Source organism: Aureobasidium pullulans (assembly GCF_000721785.1).
Source record: "Aureobasidium pullulans EXF-150 unplaced genomic scaffold scaffold_43, whole genome shotgun sequence".
Classification (NCBI taxonomy): Eukaryota; Fungi; Ascomycota; class Dothideomycetes; order Dothideales; family Saccotheciaceae; genus Aureobasidium; species Aureobasidium pullulans.
This window is the reverse complement of record NW_021941063.1, coordinates 79,671-105,882: the sequence shown is the minus strand read 5'-3', so window position 1 is coordinate 105,882 and position 26,212 is coordinate 79,671. Positions and strand designations below refer to the sequence as shown.

Below are 26,212 nucleotides of genomic sequence, written 5' to 3'. Positions count from 1 at the left end.
ACTAGTCCTACTTCGACATAGTAGGTAACCTAATTATTATAAGGAAATATTAAGGTATAAACACGAATTACGCGCTAACTAAAACATAAACCGTAATCGCTTATCTTACTAACTTAGCGAGTATATAGGTGTGCTGGAGATAAAGCGGAGTAAAAGCATAGTAAAAGCATAGTAAAAGCATAGTAAAAGCATAGTAAAAGCATAGTAAAAGCATAGTAAAAGCATAGTAAAAGTGGAGTAAAAGCATAGTAAAAGCATAGTAAAAGCGGAGTAAAAGCTCGATAAAAGCTCGGCAAAGTTAGCGCAAAACCCGCTAGTATATCTAGGTACAGGTAGATATACTAGCAATTATACACACATTTTATAAAGGGTAGGGGAAGGTATATCTAGGGAGATTCTTAGGTAAGCCCATTTTTTTATTCTTTTTTCTAAAATACATAGGGTATACCCCTAAGGGTAGAAGGTTAGCTTATATTAGAGGCGTCCTAAGGGGAGTACCCAAAAACGAGCTAGTATACCTTAATAGACCCGCGCTTACCCTAGTCTAAACCTAGGGCACCTAGAGGGTTACCCTAGGGTTTAACTAGAGGAGACGTCCGATTCCTCTAGGTACGTAAGTCTCTTAGTAGCGACTAAGTACTAGGTAATGCGGCCGTCGGGATTACCCGAGTTTCTAACGTTAAAAGTTGCCTATACCTAAGTTAGATTAGGTAACACTAGGGTACAAGCTATATATACCTTAATAACCGAGCATATGCTAGGGTCGGAATAATAGGGAATACCTAGCTTAGGGCAAACCTTATACGAGACGCCGTTAGGTATACCTACTATCTAGCGAACCTACTATAAGGCAAGCTAGGATATACTAGTTAGTATCATAACATAAACAGGTATACTAGATACTTACGGAGGATATATAGTTAGGCTTTACGGGTTCGTTAACAGTAGGGGGGGGTACGAAGCGGGTAGGACTAAAGCTAGGCAAGGTACTAGAAGTAGGTCCGTAGTAGGTAGAAGGGGGTAAACCTAGTAAGGCGCTAGGGTTAAACGACGAGGCGAAAGGGTTATCTACGGGACCGGGGCGGGTTAACGGGACTATAGGGGTAAACCTAGCACTAGGGGGTAGAAGGCGAGAGGAACGCTTACTAAACTAGGGGGGTTTACTAATAGGGGTGTCGTCGGAATCGGATATAGCCTTAATATAGGTACGCTTACGCTTAGAACCCGATAGGGGTACCTTAAAAGGTATAGGTAAACTCGTATTACTATCGTTAACGTATAGACCTAGTCGAAGGGGTAAGAGGGCCTATACCTAATTAGCAAACGGGTAACTAATAGTATAAAGTAGGTATACTTACTTCCTTTCTAGGGTTCTTCTTTAGCTACTTAGGGTAACTAATCTATAGTGCCTTACACTACCGGGATACTAACTCGTAGTAACGGGTAGCCTCTAGGTACACCTCCGTTAGAAACAGATTATCTAGATAAGGAAGGGTATACTTACTATAGATCTCTTCGCGATCCTTTATAGGCTACTAACCCTTAGTAGGTTTAGGTACTAGGTTCTCCTATACTAGTTAGCTATAGGTAAACCTATATAGATCTAGGTATACCTATAGGGTAATGCTTTACTATATGCTTACGTAGCTTCTAGGGTTACGCGTATGCCTAGGGTATATTAGTAGTAACCTAAGGTATATAAAGGTAAACCCTTACGTTTCTACGGACGTAGCCTTAAACTAGGCATATCTTGTCCTCGCTATAGATATACTAAAAGCTATTCTAGGTATACCGGTTAGCTATGCAGGTTATTACGGAATACCTAGTATATACTATAGCGTTTATATAGGGTATATAGTAGGTAATCTCGTAGCAAGCGTAGAAGGCGCTAAACTCTAGGTAACCCTCGGTATTACGGTTACGCTTACTAGGCTTACTACTACTAGGTTCCTTAGGTTTAGGGGTATAACCGTTAGTAGGTTCGGACTTTATACTAGGTTTAGGTTTAATGACTAGGTTTTCTAGGCGGTTCTAATAGGTACGGCTAGGTATAACGAACGATTCGTAGAGGAAGATAATATTGTCGTCGTTAGATTCGTTAGGGATTACCTAACGTCGGTCCTTAGGTATACTAGTTAGGGAGGCGGTACCCTTAGGTACAGCTAGATACGAAGTGTTAGTTACACGGATAGACTCCTTAGGTATACCGGTTAGGGAGGCGGTACCCTTAGGTACGGCTAGATACGAAGTGTTAGTTACGTAGATAGACTCCTTAGGTATACTAGTTAGGGGGACAGTACCCTTAGGTACTACCTTACGGGCTAAGGGTTTACTAGGGGTAGCCTACAGTCTACGTAGGTTCTCTGCGCTAGGAAGGGTACGGAATGCGGATTTAGGGTAGGTTTTGGTACTAGGTGTACCCTACTTACCCTATTAGTGCTTAGGGGGTTTAGGGCTAGGTCTAAGAGGGTTACTAGTAGGTCTAGGAGGGTTACTAGCAGGTTCGGGAGGGTTACTAGCGGGTCTAGGAGGGTTACTAGCGGGTCTAGGAGGGTTACTAGCGGGCTTAGGTAGGGGGGCTAAGGGACTAGCGGTATAGTAAGGAGTACTATAGGACTCCTCTATAACTACGGTAGGTATATATGTTAGTTTACTTAGGTTTACTTACTATAGCTACTAAGGTATTAGTTAGGTACGTTAAGTTTATGTCTTTAAACCTAGGGTAATCCTTATAATACCCCTACGCTAGTAAGTCTAAAGCATAGGCAATACCTAAAGGATATCTAAACGACTGTCCTATAGTATAGGGGTTTACCCTAGAATACTCTTAGTCGGCGGTTTTAAAAACTACTAGGGTATACCTAGAAAAACCGACACTATATCCTATAGGTACGTTAAGTTACGTAGAGGATATAGCATTTACCTAAAGTAAGTAAAGGAGTACCGCTATGTTAAATTAGAAGTAATCCTTTACTTATAAAGTAAAGAAATAAGTGAAAAAATAGGTGTATGCCTTATTAAAGGATCTTTCTATAGGTGCGAGCGCTATAGCGATAGTGTATACCTAGTAAAGGGATCTTTTAAGGTAGAGAGAGAGCGTAGGGTATCGAAAGAAAGGCTAGAGGTAAGAAGGTTAAGTAAGATCTTCGTCGAGGGTTACGCTAAGTCTAGATAGAGAGATCTTTACTATTTCGAGGTACGTAATAGTATACGTAGGTGCGCGTAGGTGCGCGCGTAATAGCTATTAAGCGTGCATATACACTAGAGGTATATATAAGAAGAGAAGGCATAGGAAGGGAGGGTATACTTATAAATTTAATAGTTATAGTAGAAGAAGAAGAGGAGAGAGGAAGCTCGAGGATTTGTTTACTATATAGGGAGTAGGGATTTAAGGTTTGCGCGTCTTAGTATTGCAACGCCGCGTCACTTTACTATTTATGCAAAATCAGGTGCACGGACAATTTACCCCTCGCTTCTAGCTTAGCTCCCTTCACTTCTAGCTTAACTTTTACGGCGTTTCGGCGGTTCTACCCTCCGTTACCGCACTTCCAGCTTAGCTATATGCTCTCTTTTCCTTTCTCTTATCATGCTTTTAAGTATAAAAGTTTACTGCCATAATTTACTGCAGGGCGACAGAGCGGCTCATGATTGCCTGTTAAAATTGTCGCACGCTGTGGCTGAGATTCTGCCAAAGACACCAGCGTTTCATTTCTTCCAACATCGCAACGGCTTGCTTGCTTGATCCGCGAACGGAGTTACACGGAGCTGAACCATTACTCGAGTGCATGCTTATTCTGGACAGCTGGAGTGTCACTACTATGCCGACAGAGGTCAGATGGTCTTCCAGATCATCTCGACGGCTCAGCCTGTAGACAAAACTGGAAACGCCATGCTAACGTTATTCCGTGCGTACACCACTAATGACCTGTCAACCGGCATTTACTCTTCGCAAGAGATACCGACTTTAGAGTTGACTAACTACCGTTTGAGTTCCTTGTATGATGCTTGTGGGAATGCAGGTTGGCAAAACGTAGATTTCACGGCTAGGCACATTGACTGGGGTCCCTCGTGGCAATAGAAGTCAGCTCCGGTCCCCACGGGTCTTTCGACCGACCTTTTCGCGGTGGTCTGGTTGGTTGTGATGAAATTCAGTACTGCTATTGTGAGTTTGTTGATTGGATCTTTCTTCTATCACGTCTTTCACAGCTGACCATGAATTCAAGATAGCTCAAGTGGTTTTACTCACATTGACATTGTCAATCACTCTTTTGAGATGTTTTGTTCGTCTGAGACTTGAAGCACGCGCTCTTACCTTGTCCGATTACTTGGTATGGGCGGGATATGTCTTCACTTTGGCGTTTGTGATATGTCAAGGTATAGCGCTCAACGCTGCACGAACACATCCACTCGTTGATGCAACCTACACCGACTCTGTCGTATATCTCAAGGCCGTCTACGCATCATGCTTCTTCTTCGACTTTGGCTTGTTCTTGCCGAAAGCCTCCATCACGGCCTTCTACTGGTGGCTCATCCCGAATGTCTTCCGAAACATGAGACTTTTGCTCTGGGTTACCACCACATACCTGGTTCTTGCAGCGGTCGGTGCTGTCTTTGTAGACATCTTCATCTGTTATCCAGTCGAGTACAATTGGTCTCTTGATTACGAGAAGCAAGGACAATCAATCTGGAACTCGTGGACAGACTTTTGGATCAACTGGACTCTTAACTTTTCGGCTGATGTGTTGCGTATGACTACATCAAACCAGTTGATGACCGAAAACATGCTAACCATCTGGTAGTCTTCTTGATCCCTTTCTTCATCATGAAGTCACTTCAGCTGCGCCAAAGACAGAAATTCGGACTGATTGGGGTGTTTTCTCTTGGCCTTATCACCATGGCTATCAGCTTCGGCCGCTTCATGATCTATTCAGTCTCGAATTACGACCTTGGCGACAACGATGGAGGTATGTATTGTCCTGGTTCTCCATCTTCCTACATACAAGCCGCTGACTATAGACCACAGCCGTCTTGTGTACAGCAGAAATGTGCACATCTCTCATCGTTGCATCCCTTCCCGGCCTAAAAGTTCTCATCACCCGCACAGTAGCCAATCATCATTCCCGATCCACTTCAGGCTACAATAAATCCTCCGAGAATCCATCTCAACCCACCAGCCGCATTGCAAAGATGTCTGCTCGCCTCGCTCGTCCACGAACGACTTCTGTGGATGATTCGGAATTTGAATTGGTCACGGTGAATCCGACGGACAAGCAGAACAATGGCAAATTGGTCACACCAGCGCGGAGTATGGATTTTGAAGGAGATCAGATTGTGGTCAAACAGGACTTTACGGTCGAGCTTGGAGGGAACGGGAAGAATTATAACAACACTACGAGTCTACCGTTTGTATAATCCGTAATACTGCTTCGAAAGCATCCATCAGTTATGCATGACCTGAAGTACCTAATCCGATTAGCCAAAATCCAATGTTCTAACCAGAGCTGCTCGTTTCTCCACGGATTTTCAGGTTGACGGGAATTGATGACAGAGCCGGCCTATCGCAATTCGCTGTACTTCTAGAGCGAGAAGCATGACAGACTTGGGGATAAGGCATGCCTATTTTATGCAACAACAAAGAATCATGCATAACTATAAGGTTCAGAGCTAGCCTTGGAACAGCTGGACGCGGAGCTATCCGCTGGGACTCGGACGGTCTAGAACTACGCGATCTTCGAGCCTTCTCATTCTGCTTTACTCTCTCTTCCATTCCGCGGGTTGTTGACGTGTAATTGGTAGACGTCAAGCTCTTGTTATTCAATTCTTCCGAGAGCTTGATGCAGGGAGCACAATAGTGCAGCCAATGTTTATCGACGACTAGTCAGCAGCTTGGCAAACATGAACGCATCGCGGGTGCCTCCGCCCGGCGAGCTCGTTGCGACAACACTGCTAGAGTATCTCCAGCATGACAACCGGCCAACTTTCATCATCGATTTGGCAGATGCCAATAATATCAATAAGGATCTGGCGTTCTCGTTCTACAACGAAGCCTTCTCCTCATGCCGGACCTATGTCGCACTCACGACAATACACGCTGCGAAGGAGAGCGACAGTTTACTAAATGCATTTCACTCCTGGATCGTTCAGCGTGGGGACGAGCTCTACGGTGACCGGCATTTTCAGGACGTATCATGGTCGGCGACGACTTTACAAAAAAGATGGCGAATCATCAGCGGGACGCCCATTGTCGCATCCAGCCTGAACGCATGCTCGATCGACCATCATATCTCGGACAGTGCTTCATTGTATAACTACAGAAAGGCGACCAAAGAAACTCTGCCGTTGGTTCCAATGGCGCCCTCGCCATACCAGCGTCTAGTCGACGAGTTCGATTGGGGAAGCTCAACATTAGGTCCTATCGCTTCCTGGCCCAAAGCTTTGAAAGAGATTGCCAAATCTGTGATTTGCAACTCGAAGCCGGTAGGAGTATTCTGGGGCCCCGAAAGGATCGTGATCTACAACGCGCCATATGCAGAACTCATTCCATCCTTCCATCCACAACAATTTGGACGCTCGATGAAAACCGACTTTCCGTATTGGGACACTTACGAGCTGGTATGCCAGGAAGTAGAGACTACAATGAAAACCGTGAGCTATGCTGCTCAACCAGGACCTCTAATGGAACGCAATGGCTCACTCCACGAGACGTATTTCTCCTACGATTATATTCCTCTCTTCGATGACGGTGGAAAAGTACAAGGCATATATTATCAAGTCACTGAAGTCACAGGAGAGGTACTATCCCGATCGAGGATGACGAGCTTGCTGCGACTGAGCAGTGTTGCCTCCCGAGCTACGGACCAGAAGACTCTATGGAAAAACGTACTTCATGTTCTCGAAGACGGCAAGGAAGATACTCCCATGATATCCATTCACACTGTTGGGGAACAGATGGCCTCGATATCGAGTCAAGTGCATGGCGATCAGGCTGCAACCACCGGAGAATGGCTTTGTCAGGGATCAGTTGGCTGGCCGGAAAGCAATCTTGCAACTAGCAACGTATTGAATCTTACCTCTGCACGCGGGTATGCACTCCTTGTCCAAAAAAGTCTGGAGAGTCTCGAACCGGTCGTGCTCAGGAGCAGTGATGGGGGCCAAGTCGCAGCCTTGCTCGAAGGTTGCCAGTACAAAGGAGTTGCTTGCACCAGCCTTGTCATTTGCCCGCTACAGCTATCTTCCGGTATTGCCGTCGGCTCTTTGGGCATCGTTCTGAACCCAGTCCGACCGTATGACGACGATTACAAGCATTTTGTGCGGGTAATGGCCCGACAAATTGAGGATGCCCTGAAATTAGCCGTCTTTCTCGAAGCACAAGAGGAGTTGTTGAAACAAACAATTCTCCAAGCACAAGTCGAACAGCATAGCTTGTCCAGACAGCTTGAGCGGAGTATTCAAAAGGCTCGCGAGAGTGATCTCCGGTTCTTCAATTTTGCCAAGCAAGCCCCAGTAGGTCATCTCACTTTCCTGTTCTGATGTTTGACTTATCTAACGTGCAGAATAGGTTGGAATTTACGTCTTGAATCCTGATGGTAGCATCCAATTTGCGAATGATGCTTGGCTCAAGCTCATTGGCATATCCAAAGAAGCAGTGGAAAATAATAGCCTGAAACCATGGTTAGCGACGGTTCATCCTGATGATTTGCAGAATGTCCACCAACAATGGCAGTCACTGAAGGAGGGAATCTCATCAGCATTGCATGAGTGGCGAGTGTTGCGTCGAAGTGAGAGTAACAACAGCCAGCCGGATGTTGCATATCTACGATCTGCCGCATATGCCGAAGTCAATGGAGATGGAAGTTTGAAGGCTGTGACTGGTATAACCATAGACTACTCTATTGAAGTAGCCCATTTACGAGAAACGAACGCCAAAATGGAAGCTGCGTTGGAGGCCAAGCGGGCACAAGAGAATTTTATGGGTAAGCTATCTCGTGTGCTTTGGCAGTATCGCGGGTTCTTCGGTACAATCGAGAAGCTGACAGCTGGACAGACATGGTCTCACACGAGATGCGAAATCCTCTACATGCCATTATTCAATGTGCGGAGGAGGCCGAAGATTTGCTCAATCAACTGCAAAAAGCTCACAAAGCTGCATCACCTCCATCCATAATCACACAGAAGTGTTCCGCAGCGATAGACACTATATTGTATTGCGGTGGCCACCAGAAGCAATTAATCGACGACGTTCTTACCATGTCCAAGCTCGACTCGAATCTTCTCACCATATGTCCGGTTCCAGCATGTCCTGGCAGCCTGATCCGGCAGGTACTGAAGATGTTCGAAAGCAGCATGCGTGCCTCTGGTATCGAAAGCTTCGTGCAGCTTGAAAATTCGCACCTACTCAAAGACACACAAAGGACTGTGTCTATAGATCCTGGACGGACTCTGCAGATTCTGATCAATCTTGTTGGGAATGCAGTAAAGTTCTTGGCGGATAGGGAGAAGAAGGAGTTGCATATTTCACTAGCAGCCTCCGTTACGCAGTCCAAACTGCCAGGAATCAGGTACGCGCCGTCAAGTCCGGAATCCAACAATTCAGTCGGCACATTTCCTGAATTCCCCAAGGAAGAAGAGGTATATGTACACTTTTCAGTAAAGGACACTGGTCCAGGTCTATCTGAAGAACAGATGGACGCGTTGTTCACTCGATTCCGACAGTCGTCACCCCGAACTCATGCCCAGTACGGAGGCTCAGGATTGGGGCTCTTCATTTCACGCCAGCTGACCGAGCTCCACGGAGGTCACATTGGCGTCGCCTCCAAACTCGACCAAGGCAGCACATTTTCCTTCTCCCTGAAAGGCCACAAACTCGCTCCGGTAGCCACAGATCCTAATTTGAACAATTTAACACCCAGCAAAACTCTGCAGATGTCAAATTCTGAGACGAAGGCTTCCCCAGAGACCCAGCCTGAAAGACCCGAGGTCTCCCTTGTTGGCCGTGGTGTGTTGATCGTGGAAGACAACATCATCAACCAACAATTGCTGGCGCGCCAACTACGCAAGCACGGCATGGAAGTCACATGCGCCAACCACGGCGAAGAAGCCCTCTCAATTCTCAAAAGCTCAACATGGTGGAACGGCACATCCGATGACCACAGCCATGAATCTAGAAGGCAGTTTTCTATCATCCTCTGTGACCTGGAGATGCCCGTCATGGATGGCAAAACTTGCGTGCGTCATATACGAGAATGGCAAAAGAGTGGACTGTTACACTCGCATATACCTGTTTTCGCGGTGACGGGCAATGCTCGAGCGTTCCTACAGAATGCACTTGAATGGGGATTTAATGATGTGGTTACGAAACCATTCGGGATGAAAACTCTTCTGCCTTTGATACAGAGTTATATTGAGACTGATCGTACAGAGATTCACGAGGGTAATGATGTATAGATGATGATATAGAGCTTGAGTTGATTACGATATATTTGATGAACAAACAGGTACAGCTCAACAGTTGTAAGCAGACGGTGATAATGGCCCCACGCTGTTGTGAGATGTAAGTGATGGATAGTCCTGCTCACCAGCAGAGCCGCGTGAACCGCGATGTTGTGCAATCTCGAGCACTAACATACCGTAGGCAGGACCAGGTCCATAGAAGTCGTGACAAGGAACATTCTGTGGAATTGATGACACAAGAGAAAGAAGTCACGAGACTCCCCAACGCGCAAAGAGCTGTACTCGAAGGCCTTCGCTCACAGGAGCAACAACTCCAAGTCGTCAAAACACGAGCCGAAGACACTGGCGACATCGACGACATAGAAAAAGCTGAAGATGATCTCCGAGATGTCTCTCGAGCTCGCATAGCCATAAGCCAATTCGCGACCGTCACAGGACATTGGCAAAGTCGTTATCTCTGATCTCGGATACGGTGCTGTAGGTATATGCAATGTCGAAGAGATAGATACTGTCAAGCAAAAGATAGGCGACGTGAGCGTCGGCAGCGGAGGCACAGGATTCATCGGCATTCATGGAAATGTCGACCACAATGCTGCTCTGGCCGGTCGCTGGATTTCCGGAAACGAGTCATAGGTTGCAGAGATTGACTGGGCGAAAGCGACAAGATTGTATCCATCGTGTTGACGAAGTCGGAGGAAACCATTTGAGAGAGAGGCCTTTTTCAGCGTGTGATCATCGGTCGGAGATTGGATGCTTGAAGGTTTGCGACCGCAATCTCAGTGACAGAGGAGGGGCCTGTCATTGTAGCCGATCTGTTGCGATGTACGAGCGAGTGGTGTTTGTTGTAGAGAAGGAGGTTCCTTTCTCGAGTCGCACTTGCGTGTCTTCGTGTCATTTGCCAAGCCTTCGGCCCCGCTCGAGGGTGCCTTTCTTCACCAGCTTTCTCCCCTCGTTCTTCTTTCCATTGAATCTTACATCTGACATATGTTTCTCATTGCGACGGAATATGTAGTTCGTTCGAATGACTTCCTTTGAAAAAGAATGCCTGTTGAAGTTGCATTGATGACACAGTGACTTTTGCCGGCTTCAATTACCGCGCAAGGCGTCTGTCAAAGGGCGGAGCAGCATGAATATCTTTGTATTGCAAGGGCGAAGCTACGGATCTGGACGAAAATATTTGTACTCATGAAAGCTACAGAGCTATCTTCTACCTCATCAGAGACACGTCCGAATCATCTGCCTTTTCAGCAATAAACTCCCGGCCACAAAGCATCAGTGCTCCGGCCGAGCTTCGCGCACTCATTACGGTTGAGGACCATAAACACGTCTCTCGAGATTGCCGATAGGAACTTTGAGCATAGCTTCCCGGAGAATTTCAAAGTACTTGGTACAGGCTTCCGACTTGATACAGCCATGGTCCATCCATACCTTGTCCTTGGGCTGCGGGATGAACTTGACCCTGGGGTATTCGACCGAAGCAGCAGATGATGGGCTGATCTTCACCAGAGCCATGCTGGTTTCGAGCTCTGCCTTAGGCTCAGAGTCATCAGGCTCAGAGACAGTAGCAACGGCATCCTTTGCCTTGATCTTTTCGGCGGCTCTCTTGCGCTGGTTGCGTTTCTTGTTCTTCGTCTTCTTGCGCTCGGCTTCTGCAGACGACAAGGGCGTCTGCTCGGAGGCAACGAGTTGCTGTTCAGGCGACTTGGACTTCTGCTTAGGCGACTGGGGCTTCTGTTCGGGTCTGACCTTCTGACTGGCTGGTTTCGACGGACGAGTGCTCGGCGGCATGGCGTCGATATCGGGGTCGAAGTCTTCAAGGCTCTCCATATCGTGGTGGCGGGCGAGAGCTTCGAAGTATCCGTCAAACAGGAAGTCCAGTTGATGACATCCTTCAACCTCGACAAAGCCATTGTACCTCTGAATCAATGTTAGCAGAAGGTCTGACCTCCACCTTAGGACACAAGACTTGCCAGCTCCATAGCTCTCATCTCCAGGACGTGTTTGAGATCTGGATGGTCGAAGGCACGCTCAGGATACATCTTGACGATGGCATATCTGTAGGCCAGACCCAGTTCTTTCAGATTCTCTCTTGCCTGGCGCTCGTTCTGAATCTGGAGAGTGCGCAGACCAGAAGGAGGTGCAGATCTCTTCTGCTTTCCAGTGAGCTCGTCGAGGATGTGGTGGCGGATCTTGTCGTCAACACGGGCTTCGGCATTCTTGCAGCAGAGGGCTGCCTTGCCGCGCACATGAAGGTATGATTGGGCTGCCTCAAGGCGGAGTTTCTACCTCGGAGTCAGTACTTGTCGCAACCTTGAACCACCATGATCAGCATACCTCAGCTTCTTCCCAGCTCGGGACCAGCAGGCCGAGGATGGCGGTGAGAGCTGTGCGATGCTCTTCGTCCAAGGTGGCATTGTCGGCGCACATCAGGACAAGCCGGATCTTGCGTGCAGCGCGTCGAAGTCGAATCTTGTCACCAGCTGCACAGGCTTCCATGATGTCGTACACATTTCTGAAGCCCTCGATACCACTTGAAGCCATGTTGGTGTTGCTGGAGAAGATTCGCTATGAGCTCAAATGATTTTGACGGTGTGGAGGGAAGGGAAACGAGAGCAGAGTGCAAACGCGCAAACCGTGAAATCTACAAACGCCGAGCAGGATCGATCTGGAAGCTACTTTCACGGAAACTCAAAACACGGGAACGCACAACTCAGTGCAACGAACGAATAATTGGACCAATCTGTTGCAACATCTTTGTGCAATGCGACAAGGTATCTTTTCCGACCAAAACGAGAGTGTGTGTTATCTTACTATCTAGCTGCGTCTTTCCGGCAATTACGACATACCCCCAGATCTCTCCAATGCTTCGGATCCAAACGATTAGGCATGAGGCTTTCACATCTCAAACGCGACCGCTGGGAAACTTGCGGGTTGTAGGGATAGGTACAGCGCCTGGCTTGAGCACAAAGCGACCCTTGTTCTGACCAGTAGACACCCAACGAAGAGCGCCAGGAGGCATCATACACAACCACTCAGGAATACCGAAGTCAAAAATGACCAAAGCCGGGAATTGCTCAAGATCAGGCAGCGGATCCATCTCGATCTCAGGTAGCGACGTGTCGGTGCTACCTCTGCCGTCGAAAATCCAAATGTCGAGGTCGACAGGCTTGAAGCGTAGAGGCATGGTGTCGATGTCGTAGGGAAGAGTGCCATCGGCGGAGAAGCGACTGAGCTGAGCGGCGGTCCATTTGAAGGTCTTGAAGAGACGGAGGTGGCCGCGAGGGTTGGGTTGTGGCAGCCTGAGGTAGATGCCTTCCTTGCTCTTTGCGAATTGTTCGTTCAAGGTCTTGATGACCTCGGTACGGTAGGCAGGCTCGACGGGAGGAGTGACGGGAGACTGGACAAGGTAAGTGATCTGCCAACAGACTTCTCGGTCATGAGGAAGTATCTTACGCCGGCGCCATTGGCATTGGTAGTGTTGGAGGTAGACATGGTGATTTGGTGAGTTGAGTTCTGCAGATGCTGAATTGCGAAAGTGATAGGAAACCAAGAGTCCAGAGCAAAGAAATAGAAGGAAGTGATTTGCGAGGAATATCCAGGACGATACACACTCCAGGGTCTACGCAAGCGGTCTGCATCGGAGTGCAGCTTTCCTATCGCATGAAACGTGTCTCACGACTGCAAATTCCCGCACTGCTGCCTGCTTGCTTGCTCACTCCGAGGCTTGCTCTGATCGCTGTCACTGCCGAGCACCAATGAACAACCGATTGATATGCAGTAATATCAAGTGTCGGCAGGCCAACTAAATATTCAGCGACCGAAAGATACTGCAGAAAAGGTATGGCACCAGATCGTCCAATTGACTGGTCATGTTTTGTCTCCATGAGTAACAGTCCAAGCTGCTGAACTGAGTTAATGCAGCAAGCCGGAGATGATCCACGCTCGTGCAACCGGGTATTTCACGTCAAGCATCTCCACAATTCTGACAGGTCAAAATTGACCAGTAACCTCGAGACCACACGTATTCATTCGAAACAAAAAACATGCAAGACCATAAAACTGGTATCGATTATGCGTTACTAGATGCCTCTAACACTATACTCGTGCACATCTTGATCGTGTTTGTCCAAGCTCCACGTTCAGATAACACCAGGCATACCTCTCTTGACACCAGGCTCTCCAAGTCCAGGAACAACCATAGGTGCACTCTTCTCAGTGCTAGTTCTGAACACAGGGAAGAATTTGGCAATGCCGCTCTTGGGTCCATATGCCTCTTCGATCAGGTATACAGCGACTCTCCACCATGCGAGCAGGGCTGCAAGCATCCAGAAGTATGCGGCGACTTTGATACCGATGTTAACGCCGTTTCCGTAGGCGAAAAGGCAGCAGGCTATCGTGGTACCGATGGCGAGGCTGAAGAGGAGGGTTGCGAGGATAACGTCACGGGCGGTCGCTGCGATTGCCTGGAATTATGAAGTCAGCATCTGTGCTAAGGGAAGAGGAGGAAAACCACTTACTCCAACCCAGGTGAATGCAGCCAGGACCACAAACCAAGATGCCAATTCAGGAAGATGCGCGTGGATATCTCCAGCAGGCAGCGCTCCAGTCGTATTCAACAAAAACATCAACCCCTCACTCATCCAAAAAGCACCCCACCTGTGTCGTTCACATCAGCACCTATCCTCTGCTTTTCCTCTCTTCATCCTCCACACACTTACATAGTATTAATCACACTGACCAAAGTATCCCTAGCATGGAACCCATATAATCCCGCAATAAACTGACTCAACCCTCCCCAAAAGGCCACGAATGGGAAGAATATGGTAGGCGAGGTTTCACTGCCCCACCATCCTGCTATCCAAGATGCTGTTATCCAGGTACTGCCGGCGAAACCGGCGAGACCTAGTGCTGCTGGGGGAGCGATTGGTTGGAGGACGATGCGGACTTCGGGTTCGCGGTTTATGAAGGAGTCCACTTTTTGGACGTCGTGGGAATTCAAAGCCATGACGGTATCTTGTGTGGTGATTTGTTGTTCCAGCTGATATTTGGTGGAACAGTGGGTGAATCGGAATAGGTGTGTGGTCGGGAAAGTCGCAAGAAAGATGCGGAACAAAAGGTAAGCAAGGGAAGACCAATCAATTATCATTTCTACAATACTTATCACGGCAACACGGATGTCAATTTTCCATTTCCTCCCACCATCAAGCATCATAATCAAGATGCTTGTTTCCTTTTTGCATCCCGCGGATCCCCAGAAAATCTGGGGGATGAGATGGTGAAGTTTCCAGATGCGGTAGTCGCAAATGCCGATCTCTGGGGCTCTGTGACCTCAGCGTTAGGTCATCGAATCCATTATCGATTTTTGTTGATTATCTTTGTCGCCGATGACTTCTTTTTGCGTGTCGGACACCCTGATGATGGGAAGGAGGTGACTTTGAGATGTGGAGATAGCTTGATGAGCATGACGTTGTGGAGAGCATTGTTTTGGAGACGGAGAGGCATCCCGATGACAGATAGGAGAGAACTGCGGAGGTGTTGAATAATTTCGTTTTGATTCTGACTTGATTTCTTTTCTTTCACATTATAAACCTGCTCGCCGTAGACACGGTGGGAGCAATATAACATTGGCTGATATATTCCACGGACTAGATGTCTTGACCTGCCTGTCCATCAACAACCACACCAGTAGTCTCATCAACCCAAGTACCAGGGCATGACAAAGCCGTACACTCATCATCAGAGGCTGTGTCCTGTCTCTTGACCATCTCTCCAAGTCTGTCCTCTCTACGCCTGAACATACGTCTAGTAGATGATGCATTAGCACAAACAGTGCTCAAAGGCATACAAACACCCTTGTCAGAAGAGCTCGAGCCATTGTTATTGCAGCAGGCTCCGAAAACACAAACACCTGTGTTGCTACCATTGTTGCAGTCTGAAGTGGTATCGCAAAGCTGGGTGCACTTGACCATCTCGAAACAGACATTTCCGCCAGATTTGAGGTGGCCACATGCGCATTGGCCTGTCGAGTCTTTGCTGGACGTTGGGCAGGCGAATGTTTTGAAGCTTCCACAAGTGGCACCGTTGCTACAGCCGTAAGGGTCAGCTGTTGCGGTTGCTTTGGCCGTGCTGGTGACTGTGATAACTGTGGTTGAACCACTTGCGGTGATGATGCTGGTTGCGAAAGAAGTGGATGCTGTAGATGTGACTGTGGTGAGGACGGAAGTAGTTGCTGAAGACGCTTGCAGACGGCAAGCCGATGAGACGATGGAAGCGGCGAATGAGGTCAGCGCAGCTGGTATTTGCAAATCGCGCTTCTTGGGGGTGATGGTGCTCGTGGAGACGAAGGAAGTAACGACTATGGTGCTAGTCAAGGAGCTCACTGCAGGAGTGGTAGTCGATCGAATAGTGCTTGCGGGACTGAACACAACCGTAGCCGTTGAAGTGGGTGCATTGAAGCCCAATAGAGTAGAACAGAAAGGCTGAAGGGTAGAGGAGCCGATGATTCTCGAAGCTGAAGCTACTGCACAAGGGACAGCGGGACCACCAGCGTTAGTGGCATTGGTGAAGGTGTAAGAGTAGCCATAAGTGTATGTGATACCACCAATGACAACACTCGAGCTGGTAACGGCAGACGATGGGAAGCTTTGCTGGTAAAGAGCACAGTATTGTCCAGCATCCTTTCCGTTGCCCTTCAGAACGTAGGTGTTGAAGAATTGGCAGGTCTGAGCTACACCTGTGGCAGGAGTGTTGGCATTGTAAGCTGAGCATGCAGCTGCGCAGCGTCCAGCGTCGAAGGGACCTGTTGTCCAGAGCATACTGGACAAAGAGTTGTTATAACCAGCACAGTCAGTAGCAGGTGCATTGACCACGGAGTTTCCAAGATAGTTCGGTGCGGTGTAGCCAATAGGTGTATCAATCGAGCGGTTCACGTAGCCATTGCTGCCTGCGATGACAACATGGAACTGATTGCGGTATTGTCCATTGTTGAGAGCATTACTCTGTGTCACCGGCCCGCCCCAATACACGCATTTTATCTGCGAATACGAGGTAGGGTTGGAACAAGAGGAATCGTTGGGATCAACTGAAGTTGTGTTAGAAAAAAGTTGAGACGAAAAGGAGGTAAATGAACTTACCAGAAGGGTCTCTCTCGAAGTAGATATTGATAGCTTGACATCCATTGACCTTGTCGCAGCGGCTAGCACATGCGGACGGGTCATAGGAGCCCATCAAGCTGAATCCAAGGTATCCAAGTGCGTTGTTCGATGCCTGAAGGTTGGTGAAAGACACGGAGTATCCTGTGGGAGCCGAGGCACCTGTAGCAGCACTCGAGTAGTACGAGTCGGCCAAGAAGGCAGTGTCGGTGTCAGGAGAAGACGTGTGAGAGATACCAGTGGGTTGAGCAACACACAAACTGGCAGCGAGGGTAGGCATGTTGACCAGAGCTCCTCCATTGACACCGCTGTTTGCCTTGGCAGTAGCACCTCTTCTCTTGAGGTAACAAGTGCCAGATCCAGAGCCTCCTGTGAAGGAGAAGCTAACGCAACCTGGATAGCCATCACATTGAATGTAGCAGTCGGCGAAGGAGGAACCTGAGACTGCAGCAAGGTCATATCCACTGTAGTCTACGCCACAGTCAATAGTATATTGAATGCCCTTAGGCGAGGTGTAGTTGCCGCCTTGTGCCTTGAGGGCTGCACAAGACGTAGTGGTATCGCGTCTTGAGATATCGGTTGGTTGAGCATCGTTCACATCGGCTGCGACCTCTGCAGACACCGATGCTGCAGCAGCTGCTGCGTCATAAGCAATGGTTGAGGCGATGACAGTCGCCGAAGGGAGAGCATAGTCGAAGCTGGTTGAGTAGACGACAGGAATGTCTGCCGTAGGAATAGGGTCGGCCTGGGCGATGGCATCGGAATCAAGGTTCTGAGCATAAGTATAAGCCGCATAGGCAGCGACCAGGAAGGCAGAACGCATCTTGCTTTCGGGTCTGTGATACCGAGTAGAAGATCCAGATATGGTGATGATGAACAACGTTACAAGAGTGATGCCAGACGTTTCTTGTATCTCTTCTCGGGCTCTTTCTTACCATACCTCCGAAGCATTCTCGATCACAGTAGAGCGCCTCTTCCAATAGTTCAGCTCCACAACTTCGAGCCTTTGACCAGGGTATGCGAAGTTTGCCATACCGAAAAGCTCAACAAGAGAGGTCTGCACTTCATGATCCATTCTTCTGTGACGTGAAGATCTAAAGGTAGCGTACCGGACATGCATCCTAAGAATCCAAGTTTGTCGTCGCCAAGTCCGGAATAGAAGCCACATAGAAGAGATCTTCCAATGATCACTCTTCGGGATGACCTCGAGCATGCAGGAACAGCTGTCTTGGCTATGTTCTTTGCTGCAAGTGCGGCTGGAGTTCAGGGTCGAGACTGCGATGACATTCTCTCGGCAGGGCCAAGCCAGATCGCAGAACCAAATAAGCTACCGAGATCCCTTCGAATCGCCAGAAACAGAGATCGGACGCATTGCTCTAACTGAGTTTGTACAATGCGAGAACACCGTCCGGCTCTGGCTACAAGGGAGTCGAATAGCAGATTGAGAAAGCAGAAGGCACGAATGGTGGCGAAGCATGGGATTTGCAAAGAAGTTCGGCGGAGCGAGCCGCCGGGAGTGACAAAGCCGGCGTGTTTACATCTGTTGACATCGCGATGGCAACGAGAGCCCGGTCCCGGAGAATTCCACTGCCGCTTTCCTCAACCTTAAGAACACACCAGCATTTTGCTTGGACCAAAGTATTCTTATAGTTGCATCTCTTCGGTCTTCCTGTTTCACCTCGCAATCTCCTCCGAAAGAATCAATAAGTTGTAAAAGACTACAATGCCCCATACACTGAGGTTTGTTGGGTACGGCGCTCCTTGGAGACCCCTCCAACATGGAAAATAATCGTGCCTTTTGACAGCTCTATATGAGGACCAAACCCCACCACGTCTAGACAAGAGCCCAACAACAATCTCAAGCATCGATATCAGTATCAATTTCAAAAGCTCAAGACTCAGAAAAAATACCTCTATGCCAGACGTCCATGTAGGGCATTGCTCCATGTATAAAGCGATGAGATGACAGCCAGTTCGCTCGATGCTATTGACTCATTGATATTGACGCTCGAGTCGGTACTATGTGGTTGCACAAATGCACGAAGGTAGACAGAATCCAACATTAGGATGTCTTTTCTTTGTTGTCATCAGGGTAACAATTCGCCTTTGTTGCTTCTTTATCCCACATTTCGCTTTGTTTCTTCGCCGCATCCGGCTGCCCACTCAACCACTGAAGGACCATCGGACCAAATATTCCCGAGAGGTACTTTGAAAGTCTTCTAATACCTTCCTAAGTCCTCGCAGAAGTAGTCGCACAAGATGATGTCCTCCATTTTGAAACTTTTCGCTGGAGGGCCCACCGGACCAATCGTTGGAAATGATTGGATCCTCAAAGGCATCAGTCTCCAGCAATTGGACAAGCAAGGCTACATCAACTTACCCAGCTCCAAGTTCCCCATCAAGTTCAAAGATGAGTTCCAGGACTCAGCAGACGATCATAGAACTGGACCATACTATCGCCGGGCCCTACGCATGCAGGACGAGATCGAACTAATACACCCAATCTTTGACCGTTCACGCTGGTGGAGGATTGACAAAAATGACTACCAACTTCTTGTCCCGTCTTTAATGCTAGCCAGTAGAATCCTGGACGAGCCTCATATTCTGCCATATATCAAGGGATTCTTGACAAAACCACTGACACGTGTGAACGATGCTGCAACGGAAAAGGAAGCTGGACAACCACTATACACTTTCCAATCCGAAAACCTGAATGCATGGCATTCGGAAGAAACATGGCGCACGCTGAACAGCATGAAACAAAACGTCATCTTCCGCTTCCTCCCCTTCCACAAAGACGACGTCGACGACGATACCATGGGAGTAACCAACGACGCCCCCGAAGACTCCACAATCGTCCCAGGCGCCTGCAAAGCCATCATAACCTTCAACAAAGAACTCCTCGACGTCCTCCAACATAAACTCAAAGCCTCCAATATCTCCAGAAGATGGAAACCAGGCACGGATGCCAAATCAGCATACCTCCGTACCCAACTCCTCTTCGCCATCACCGCAGTCCACGAAGTCCTGCATGCAATCTGGCGAGTGAATAATGCCAAATACTCGGATACAGACCCGACGATTACCTCGGCATACAAACAGCCCTTCGAGCCTTTCTGGCGCGATCAAAGGATGAACGAACTGGGCAACGCATGGGAAGGTCAAGTCTTCGGCGGCACCTTCTGGCCCATAGGAACGCCCAAAAGCGCCGCCGTACCCTACGGTCTCTTCAGCCTACCTTTCCCCGGCCTCACCCGCGTTCCCCCCGACGACACGGTGATCGAGCGCGGCGAGCCCGAAGAATGGGGTGTCAATTGGAGCACCATGTATCCGGTAGAAATGGAATTTGTGCGCAGTTTGTTCACGCATGAGAAGTGGAGGGAAGTGCAAAGGTATGGCATCAGGAGGTTGAGGAGGACGAAGAAGTTGGGTTGTAGGGTCAGGCTTGTGGATCCGGATGTTAAGCCCGCGGTTTTGGGTGTCACTTCGCCAGCGGCGAGTGTGGGGAGTGTGGAAGGTGAGCAGGATAATTTCGGGGTTGTGAGGAGGCCTTGATGGTTAGCTGGTATATTGCAAGACAAGTTTCACATCTACCCCCATCAGAAACGGAGATGGCGGAGTCAGGGGAACAGAGATTGCCCTGTGAATACAGACTAGACACCAGATTAGCTATCGAAAGGCATGGTGTTGATGACAATCCAGTGAAGCAGCACATTCCTCACAATTCTCCAGGGCAGGCAGATCAGGAGATTCACGTTTTTGGCAGACCAAGACAATTGTCATTGGTCGCTTTGATTATGTTCGCTGCTATATAAACTTTGCAAACGTTATGTGTCACTGCCGCAATACAATCTGGTAATCCGTAAATGACAGGAAAGTGGTTGCAGATCTGTAGCCCAGATTATTCCTGAAGCCTTGAATCCATCGATAGCTCGAAAGCCAGAAGAGGAGAGGGACTGCAGGGAGATTTTGTGGTGAACAGAGCAGTAAGCATATTTGTTCCTTCGAGAACCTTCGAATAGCCGTCCGTCAAGTTCCTCCTATTAACCAGCAGATCATTGCTCCTTCGTCGAGCCAGTCCAGAGATAGAGCATGTTCTTCTGTTGTTTTTGTGCTTATATTGTCAATTATGATAAGAGATGAAAGTTGTCGTCAATTTGGTCGAAAGCAAATGCTAGCCAATCAAGAAAACTCCTTTGGTGTCACAATTTGGGAGGAGTTGAGAAGACTTTCAGTCTGGGCGTAGTCGAGTTATCGGAACCAATGTTTTGTTTTTTCTGGTTTTTTGTTGAGAATTGAGAGGGACCGATCAAGCAATTAGCGTTCGAGGTTGCGCGTTCTGCGTATCAATACGTCGTCATAAGACTCATCAGACGACACGAGGAGAAGGACGAGTGCTATAGCAGAACCAAAGATTAGCAAGGAAGACCAAGAGACAGAAGAGGACCTATAAGGAAGTCTCAAACTTACTCCTTCAAGGAAGTCAGATCATCGATGTGATTGCTCATGGCTACGAAGAGATCAAAGAACATGCGACCACCACTCTCCATGTCAACCTGCATGGTTCCACTGCGTTTGAAAGTGTTTCTGCTGCGAATGATCAAAGCAAGGTAATGCGCACGCAACCTCGCATCATTCTCGGGGGTGTTGTCATAGGCATATCTGGCACTACGCAGGATAGTAGCCACCTCAATACCAGACTGCAAACCTTGCTTACGCAAGGATAGCTTCTTGAGGTCTTCGAGACCGAAGCGCTCAGCCAGGCAGTAGATAGCTGTATCCCGCAAGATCAATCCATTGACACGAGAACTGTAGGAGGTAATAGTGTCGGCGTTACCCCTGCCCTGAAATTTGGGAGAGAGGGAAGAGCACTCGTCGACGGATTCGAGAACCCAGGCGTTTCTTCTGCGGTCGTGGAGGAGACGTGGGAAGTAGTCGCCTTTGTACATGAACTCGAGGACGGCGGAGAAGATTTCTGCGTCTTCATCGGGGAGGAAGATGCGACGGGTTGATTGGGAAGCTGAAGTATAGAGGGCGTCTTTACTGGCCGATTCGAAAAAGGGCGAGTTATTGAGGACGTCTTCGTGGGCAGCGAACAGGCGTTGGTCCTTGCCAACCACAATGGTGACTATGGCACTGTTAAGCCTGGGTGAGGCCTGGCTGAGGGGGCATTAGTACGTGACTGAGATCGATAGGGCAACAATAACATAGAAGACCAAAACAAGGGGCAGGACTCTCTCCATCACCGAGCTCTGTCTCATTTGTAGCGGTCCAAATGCAAGATGATTTTCAACACCAGAGTCGTGTCCAGTGAGAGCGCTCAATTGGCCCACTTTTCCTGACGACTTCGTTCAAGCAGAAAGTATTGTGCCTTTCCACAGGGTTATTGCCCCTGATGATGATCACGGAAGGAGGGTGGACATGGCAGAACTTTGAGTAGAAGAGTGTAGAGAGACAAAGAAATCAAGACACGTACACAGCACACGGCGGACTGGACGGCTGATTGAGCTGTTCCATCAACTTCTTCTTCGCATCATCACGGAAGGATCTCTTGACAGGCTTCGGAGCCTTTCCAGCACGATCCTTGTAACCAAAAGATCTCTTCAACATCTTGAAATGAATTGTCACGACGAGAGGACAGAGAGGAGGGAAGCGAGATGCTCATAAACGAATGAAGACTGACGCGCGTAGCATGAGGAGCTGCTCGAGGGAAACAGGCGCGCACTCGGACAAGCGTTTCGCAGGCAAGTAACCACGCCCTTTTCTTGCGAAAAGAAGGGGGTGTACGTGTGCGAAATGCTTGGAGGGGGTTGATTGTCGGCGACCTTTTGGCGTGCGTGGAAGGAAGGAAGAGAATTGGAATTCAGGATGGATATGGGGTACTTATTGTCGAGGTCGTCACGCACCCCTGGCGCGAGGCTGGATGTTGCATGAAGCCGATTGGGCGCGTGTGATTACTAGGCAGCAGCCGCCATGATGATGCAGGTATTGACGAGGGGAGATCTACAATGCGTACAGGTGTGGACGTGTGTTGCCTGGTTGACGGTAGGAAGGCGCTGTTATGAGAGTCACAGCTGCATGTCGAGAAGTGAGACGGACGGGAGTGTGAGGAAGGAACGAAGGAGAAGCTGAAAGTCAGAGCGACTTATTTTGGTTGGTGAGAGCATCAGCGCCCCGCAATTCACGGCCAATCAACCCCGCGTCGCTGAAACACCCTTGACACCTTCGTGAAGGCTGAACCAAGTTTCTTCGACGCCTTCCTTCTCCTTTCCTTTCACATAACAAACATATTCTCAACCCATCATGGCTAACAAGAGAATCGTCACTGTATGATGCATGCGAACATGCGCATGCGACAATGACTGACGCGCCACCACAGGAACTGGGTCAGGTGTCGACCAACCCCGTGCCAGGCACAAGTGTGCAGCTCGCCGAAGAGGGCAACGTCTTTCTCTGGGAAGTCATCATGCAGGGTCCGGAAGACTCTGTCTACGCAGTGTGTAACCTCCTGCCTCTCCTCGTACCGCTCACCATACTGACCACCGTCCAGAATGCCAACTTCAAGATCGAAGTGTCGCTACCCAAGGAATACCCCTTCAAACCACCCACCGTCTCGTTCAAGACCAAAATCTATCACCCCAATGTCACCAACGACGACAAAGGCAGCATGTGCCTAGGCATGCTCCGCTCCGATCAATGGAAGCCTCCGAACAAGATCCGCGACGTCCTCATCCTCGTCCGCCAGATCCTCGCCGCTCCCCAACCCGATGATGCCGTCGAAAGTAGAATTGCCGACGAGTACAAGAACAACCGCGAGACTTTCGACAAGAACGCAAAGGACTTTATCGCAAAGTACTGCAAATAGGATGTTAAGATACACAAGGTGATGAGTCTGAGGCAATCTGGCATTTGGGGCGGTAGGCTGAGAGACACACAGCGGGGCGTTAAGGATTAGGTCGGAAAAGGGTTGGCATCTGAGCATACGGCGCATTATCATCACATTACCGGCAGCATCATCACATACCTATCTGGGCACAATCAATTCGTTTTACCTTTCTTCCCACATCAGAGACTACGAATGGCATGACTCTAGTAGAGGATCCGCCATATCCCCTTCTGGTCATCGGCAATATCCTACAAACACTCAAGAGTGACTCCCCGGCGAAAACACTGCAATGAGCAGCGATTGTCCGTGTAGCGCTGCAACACACCATCACTTGCTCGGAAAGTATCGATTTCGACTGCCACCAGGGTCATGCCCACGGAAACAAAATTATTGAATCGTGATCCATTTCCCACCGTATGACAGTCATGTAAGACCAGTACCAAGGCTTTCTTTTGCTGATTCACTCCATTGCGATTTGTGCTCCTGTATGTAAAGTTTCGCTTACATCTAATCGAGTTGCGAATTTGCCAGCTCACGGCACAACTCCATTGCACATCTTCGACTTGAGATTGAGAAACCACCGCGACACAGCGAGACATGAGGGGCAAAAGAAGCCAGATACAACATTGTCTTGCGATGTCTATAACAAGCTAAGGCGCACTAGGCATATACCAAGACCGACTCAACATCTTCAAATCCCAATGCTCGAAATGCTCCCACCGCATCAGCGTCTCCAGCCAAGGTCCCGTCTCCTCACTCCCTTGCTCTTCGAGATAAATCGTCTTTCTCTTCTCCGTGTCGCTGCGATCAGAATTTGTAGGACTAGTATTTGGAGAAAAACTGCGACTGAAGAACCCCCAAGCTTTCATGACCGAATACTCGCGAGACACTTCAGTGGCAGAGGAAGACGCAGTCGTCGTTGACGGCGAAGGAGATGTGGATGAGTTTGCAGGTTCATGTGTAGATGAAAGTGTTGTCGCGATGGGTAAAGGTTTGCTGTCATTGGTTTCTGGCTCAGGACGAAACCGCGATCCTTGACGAATTGCTGCATTGCTCTTTCCCAGATTCTCATGCTCCCAATTTGGATTTGATGCATATTCACGACCCCAGCCTGTGTTTGTGAAGGCCAGTGGTATTTCTCTTCGCTGGCGCTCGGAGGATTTGCTGGATGATTTGCTGGACGTGGAGTCATGATCGGAGGGATGAGATGAGTTGACATTTGTGTTTGCGTGACGATACATTGGTTCGTGTTTTGACAGCGTGAGAAATGACACCCTGAACATCGAGGAGTCGGGTGTGGGTTATGAGAGGCAATAATGACCTCAGGCGGATGTCTTGGTCATGTGTTTATTTTTGGTGAGAATCAACTTTCCTCGCTTTGTCCATGGAGACATCCTTGGATATGTCTGAGACATGCTGACCTCTTTGTGAAGGATAGAGTCGCGTTGTTGAGCGTAGAAGCTACACAGAGCAGTTGACATGGAGATGGATTGCAAAGCAAACTCAATGCGTACTCAAGACTGTGCTTCCTTGTCTATCCAAGCCTGTACATCCTCAAGAGTCAGAGGTACCTTGGTCTTGGACCACTTTTGCGTCTCTTCAGCGATGAACCCTTCCATGGAGATCAATGCAACAACCAGAAAGCCGAGCTCCTCTCTGTCGACATCAAAAACTTCCCACCACTCCTCGCCCGGCAACTTGACTCCTATATTTTTGGCGGCGAGATAGATGGCGGCCGTAGCGAGGGATGGAGGTTGATGTGTCAGGTAAAGCAGCTGCGGACTGAACAAAGCCGAGTTCAAGTGTGCAAATGCCTTTTTCGCCAAAGCTTGTCCATTTTCGGTTGTTGTGAATACATCCAATGCCTGCAAATAGTTGATGCAGATCGCGTACGGGAGAGAGACATGGGTCTGATAGCCAAGGATACGAAGCATCTGGGCTTCCGTGTGGATAAGTGCTAATCGCCCATCTTGGTAAGAGCCTTCTGATAGAAAGCAGTCTTCAGGGGCGACTTTACTTGCTGACTCGATGTCAAGTGATGGTCGAACCTTGTTCAGATATGCTAGAACACTCAAAAGCCGCCTAGGGCTTACCGGGTGTGCGGATGGTTTGGTCACCAGATATACTGAAGCAGCAATCACGTCCTGGAAAAAGGAGTCAGTAACGGAAGCATCGACAAGGCGCGGGAAGGTGGCCGGAACGTGACAATGGTTCATTCACGGGCCTGCTCGATGTCTCTGACGATTCATCTCGAAGCGCCGAATCAGTCAGGACGTCGTACATGTCAAATGAAAGCCCTAGTGAATTGCTCCTAGGGCAGTCTCGGCAGCGACTCCTTTCGAAGCGACACGGAAGCGAGCATAAACTGCTGCACTATGATGACGGCCACAACACTGTCGAAGAACCAGAGCCACGTTCGGACCGGCACCCTTGAACATGCATACCTTGGCGTGATACTCTGCTAAGCTTCCGCCTTCAGGCCCTAGCCAGAATCTGGCAAAGATGATGATGGCTTCTGCAATAAGCTCCTGAGGTAGATGCAGCAAAACGCCAGCGGCTTGAATAAGCCTTGAGCCTTCAAATCTGATCGAGACTTCCAGGTCACCAGGTATTCTGTCGAGCTCGGAGGCGGTGTTCTGTAATTGATATGGTGTTGCAAGTGGATTCGTGATGTGTGACAGACCTATTACAGGTGCCATGGTTGAATCACGCGTTGTTGACGTCG

General features: G+C 48.7%; 12 protein-coding genes across 12 annotated transcripts; 5 read left to right on the top strand and 7 right to left on the bottom strand.

The window, feature by feature from the left end:
* Nucleotides 1-639: 639 nt before the first annotated feature.
* On the bottom strand, nucleotides 640-1,747 carry M438DRAFT_360318 (uncharacterized protein; the record flags this gene model as incomplete). Its single annotated transcript, XM_029907423.1, has 8 exons — nucleotides 640-690; nucleotides 739-757; nucleotides 845-855; nucleotides 908-1,095; nucleotides 1,216-1,306; nucleotides 1,359-1,365; nucleotides 1,644-1,668; nucleotides 1,729-1,747. 8 exons carry the CDS (start codon nucleotides 1,745-1,747, stop codon nucleotides 640-642), a joined length of 411 nt encoding a protein of 136 aa, XP_029754896.1.
* Nucleotides 1,748-4,229: 2,482 nt separating this feature from the next.
* Nucleotides 4,230-5,103, top strand: M438DRAFT_246958 (uncharacterized protein; the record flags this gene model as incomplete). Its single annotated transcript, XM_029899597.1, has 3 exons — nucleotides 4,230-4,746; nucleotides 4,800-4,964; nucleotides 5,024-5,103. Coding segments are annotated over 3 exons (762 nt in total), but the record flags the coding sequence as incomplete, so codon positions are not given.
* A 694-nt stretch (nucleotides 5,104-5,797) lies between these two features.
* On the top strand, nucleotides 5,798-9,553 carry M438DRAFT_350259 (uncharacterized protein). Its single transcript, XM_029906588.1, has 3 exons — nucleotides 5,798-7,503; nucleotides 7,559-7,973; nucleotides 8,045-9,553. The coding sequence occupies exons 1-3, from the start codon at nucleotides 5,896-5,898 to the stop codon at nucleotides 9,442-9,444; spliced, it is 3,423 nt and encodes a 1,140-aa protein (XP_029754894.1). The 5' UTR covers nucleotides 5,798-5,895; the 3' UTR covers nucleotides 9,445-9,553.
* On the top strand, nucleotides 9,434-10,281 carry M438DRAFT_350258 (uncharacterized protein). The gene has a single exon (XM_029906587.1). It carries the CDS (start codon nucleotides 9,558-9,560, stop codon nucleotides 9,909-9,911), a length of 354 nt encoding a protein of 117 aa, XP_029754893.1. The 5' UTR covers nucleotides 9,434-9,557; the 3' UTR covers nucleotides 9,912-10,281.
* Nucleotides 10,282-10,752: 471 nt separating this feature from the next.
* M438DRAFT_410063 (uncharacterized protein) lies at nucleotides 10,753-13,025 on the bottom strand (the record flags this gene model as incomplete). The annotated part of the gene is made up of 5 exons (XM_029910065.1): nucleotides 12,904-13,025; nucleotides 12,359-12,847; nucleotides 11,785-12,015; nucleotides 11,412-11,732; nucleotides 10,753-11,367 (listed from the first exon to the last, which is right to left on the bottom strand). The coding sequence occupies exons 1-5, from the start codon at nucleotides 12,940-12,942 to the stop codon at nucleotides 10,753-10,755; spliced, it is 1,695 nt and encodes a 564-aa protein (XP_029754892.1). The 5' UTR covers nucleotides 12,943-13,025.
* A 267-nt stretch (nucleotides 13,026-13,292) lies between these two features.
* On the bottom strand, nucleotides 13,293-14,455 carry M438DRAFT_389506 (uncharacterized protein; the record flags this gene model as incomplete). The annotated part of the gene is made up of 4 exons (XM_029909036.1): nucleotides 13,293-13,561; nucleotides 13,610-13,913; nucleotides 13,968-14,106; nucleotides 14,169-14,455. The coding sequence occupies 4 exons, from the start codon at nucleotides 14,453-14,455 to the stop codon at nucleotides 13,530-13,532; spliced, it is 762 nt and encodes a 253-aa protein (XP_029754891.1). The 3' UTR covers nucleotides 13,293-13,529.
* Nucleotides 14,456-15,095: 640 nt separating this feature from the next.
* M438DRAFT_285219 (uncharacterized protein) lies at nucleotides 15,096-16,881 on the bottom strand (the record flags this gene model as incomplete). Its single annotated transcript, XM_029901512.1, has 2 exons — nucleotides 15,096-16,531; nucleotides 16,584-16,881. 2 exons carry the CDS (start codon nucleotides 16,879-16,881, stop codon nucleotides 15,096-15,098), a joined length of 1,734 nt encoding a protein of 577 aa, XP_029754890.1.
* Nucleotides 16,882-18,863: 1,982 nt separating this feature from the next.
* M438DRAFT_245504 (uncharacterized protein) lies at nucleotides 18,864-19,193 on the top strand (the record flags this gene model as incomplete). The annotated part of the gene is made up of 1 exon (XM_029899585.1): nucleotides 18,864-19,193. A coding segment is annotated over one exon (330 nt), but the record flags the coding sequence as incomplete, so codon positions are not given.
* A 1,777-nt stretch (nucleotides 19,194-20,970) lies between these two features.
* On the bottom strand, nucleotides 20,971-22,211 carry M438DRAFT_378726 (uncharacterized protein; the record flags this gene model as incomplete). Its single annotated transcript, XM_029908844.1, has 3 exons — nucleotides 20,971-20,998; nucleotides 21,072-21,761; nucleotides 22,078-22,211. The coding sequence occupies 3 exons, from the start codon at nucleotides 22,209-22,211 to the stop codon at nucleotides 20,971-20,973; spliced, it is 852 nt and encodes a 283-aa protein (XP_029754888.1).
* A 438-nt stretch (nucleotides 22,212-22,649) lies between these two features.
* On the top strand, nucleotides 22,650-23,660 carry M438DRAFT_350254 (ubiquitin-conjugating enzyme). The gene is made up of 3 exons (XM_029906586.1): nucleotides 22,650-22,928; nucleotides 22,981-23,097; nucleotides 23,152-23,660. The coding sequence occupies exons 1-3, from the start codon at nucleotides 22,905-22,907 to the stop codon at nucleotides 23,464-23,466; spliced, it is 456 nt and encodes a 151-aa protein (XP_029754887.1). The 5' UTR covers nucleotides 22,650-22,904; the 3' UTR covers nucleotides 23,467-23,660.
* Nucleotides 23,661-24,075: 415 nt separating this feature from the next.
* Nucleotides 24,076-24,886, bottom strand: M438DRAFT_169744 (uncharacterized protein). Its single transcript, XM_029899114.1, has one exon. It carries the CDS (start codon nucleotides 24,768-24,770, stop codon nucleotides 24,138-24,140), a length of 633 nt encoding a protein of 210 aa, XP_029754886.1. The 5' UTR covers nucleotides 24,771-24,886; the 3' UTR covers nucleotides 24,076-24,137.
* A 115-nt stretch (nucleotides 24,887-25,001) lies between these two features.
* Nucleotides 25,002-26,186, bottom strand: M438DRAFT_285229 (uncharacterized protein; the record flags this gene model as incomplete). The annotated part of the gene is made up of 2 exons (XM_029901514.1): nucleotides 25,002-25,631; nucleotides 25,932-26,186. The coding sequence occupies 2 exons, from the start codon at nucleotides 26,184-26,186 to the stop codon at nucleotides 25,002-25,004; spliced, it is 885 nt and encodes a 294-aa protein (XP_029754885.1).
* Between the last annotated feature and the right edge of the window lie 26 nt (nucleotides 26,187-26,212).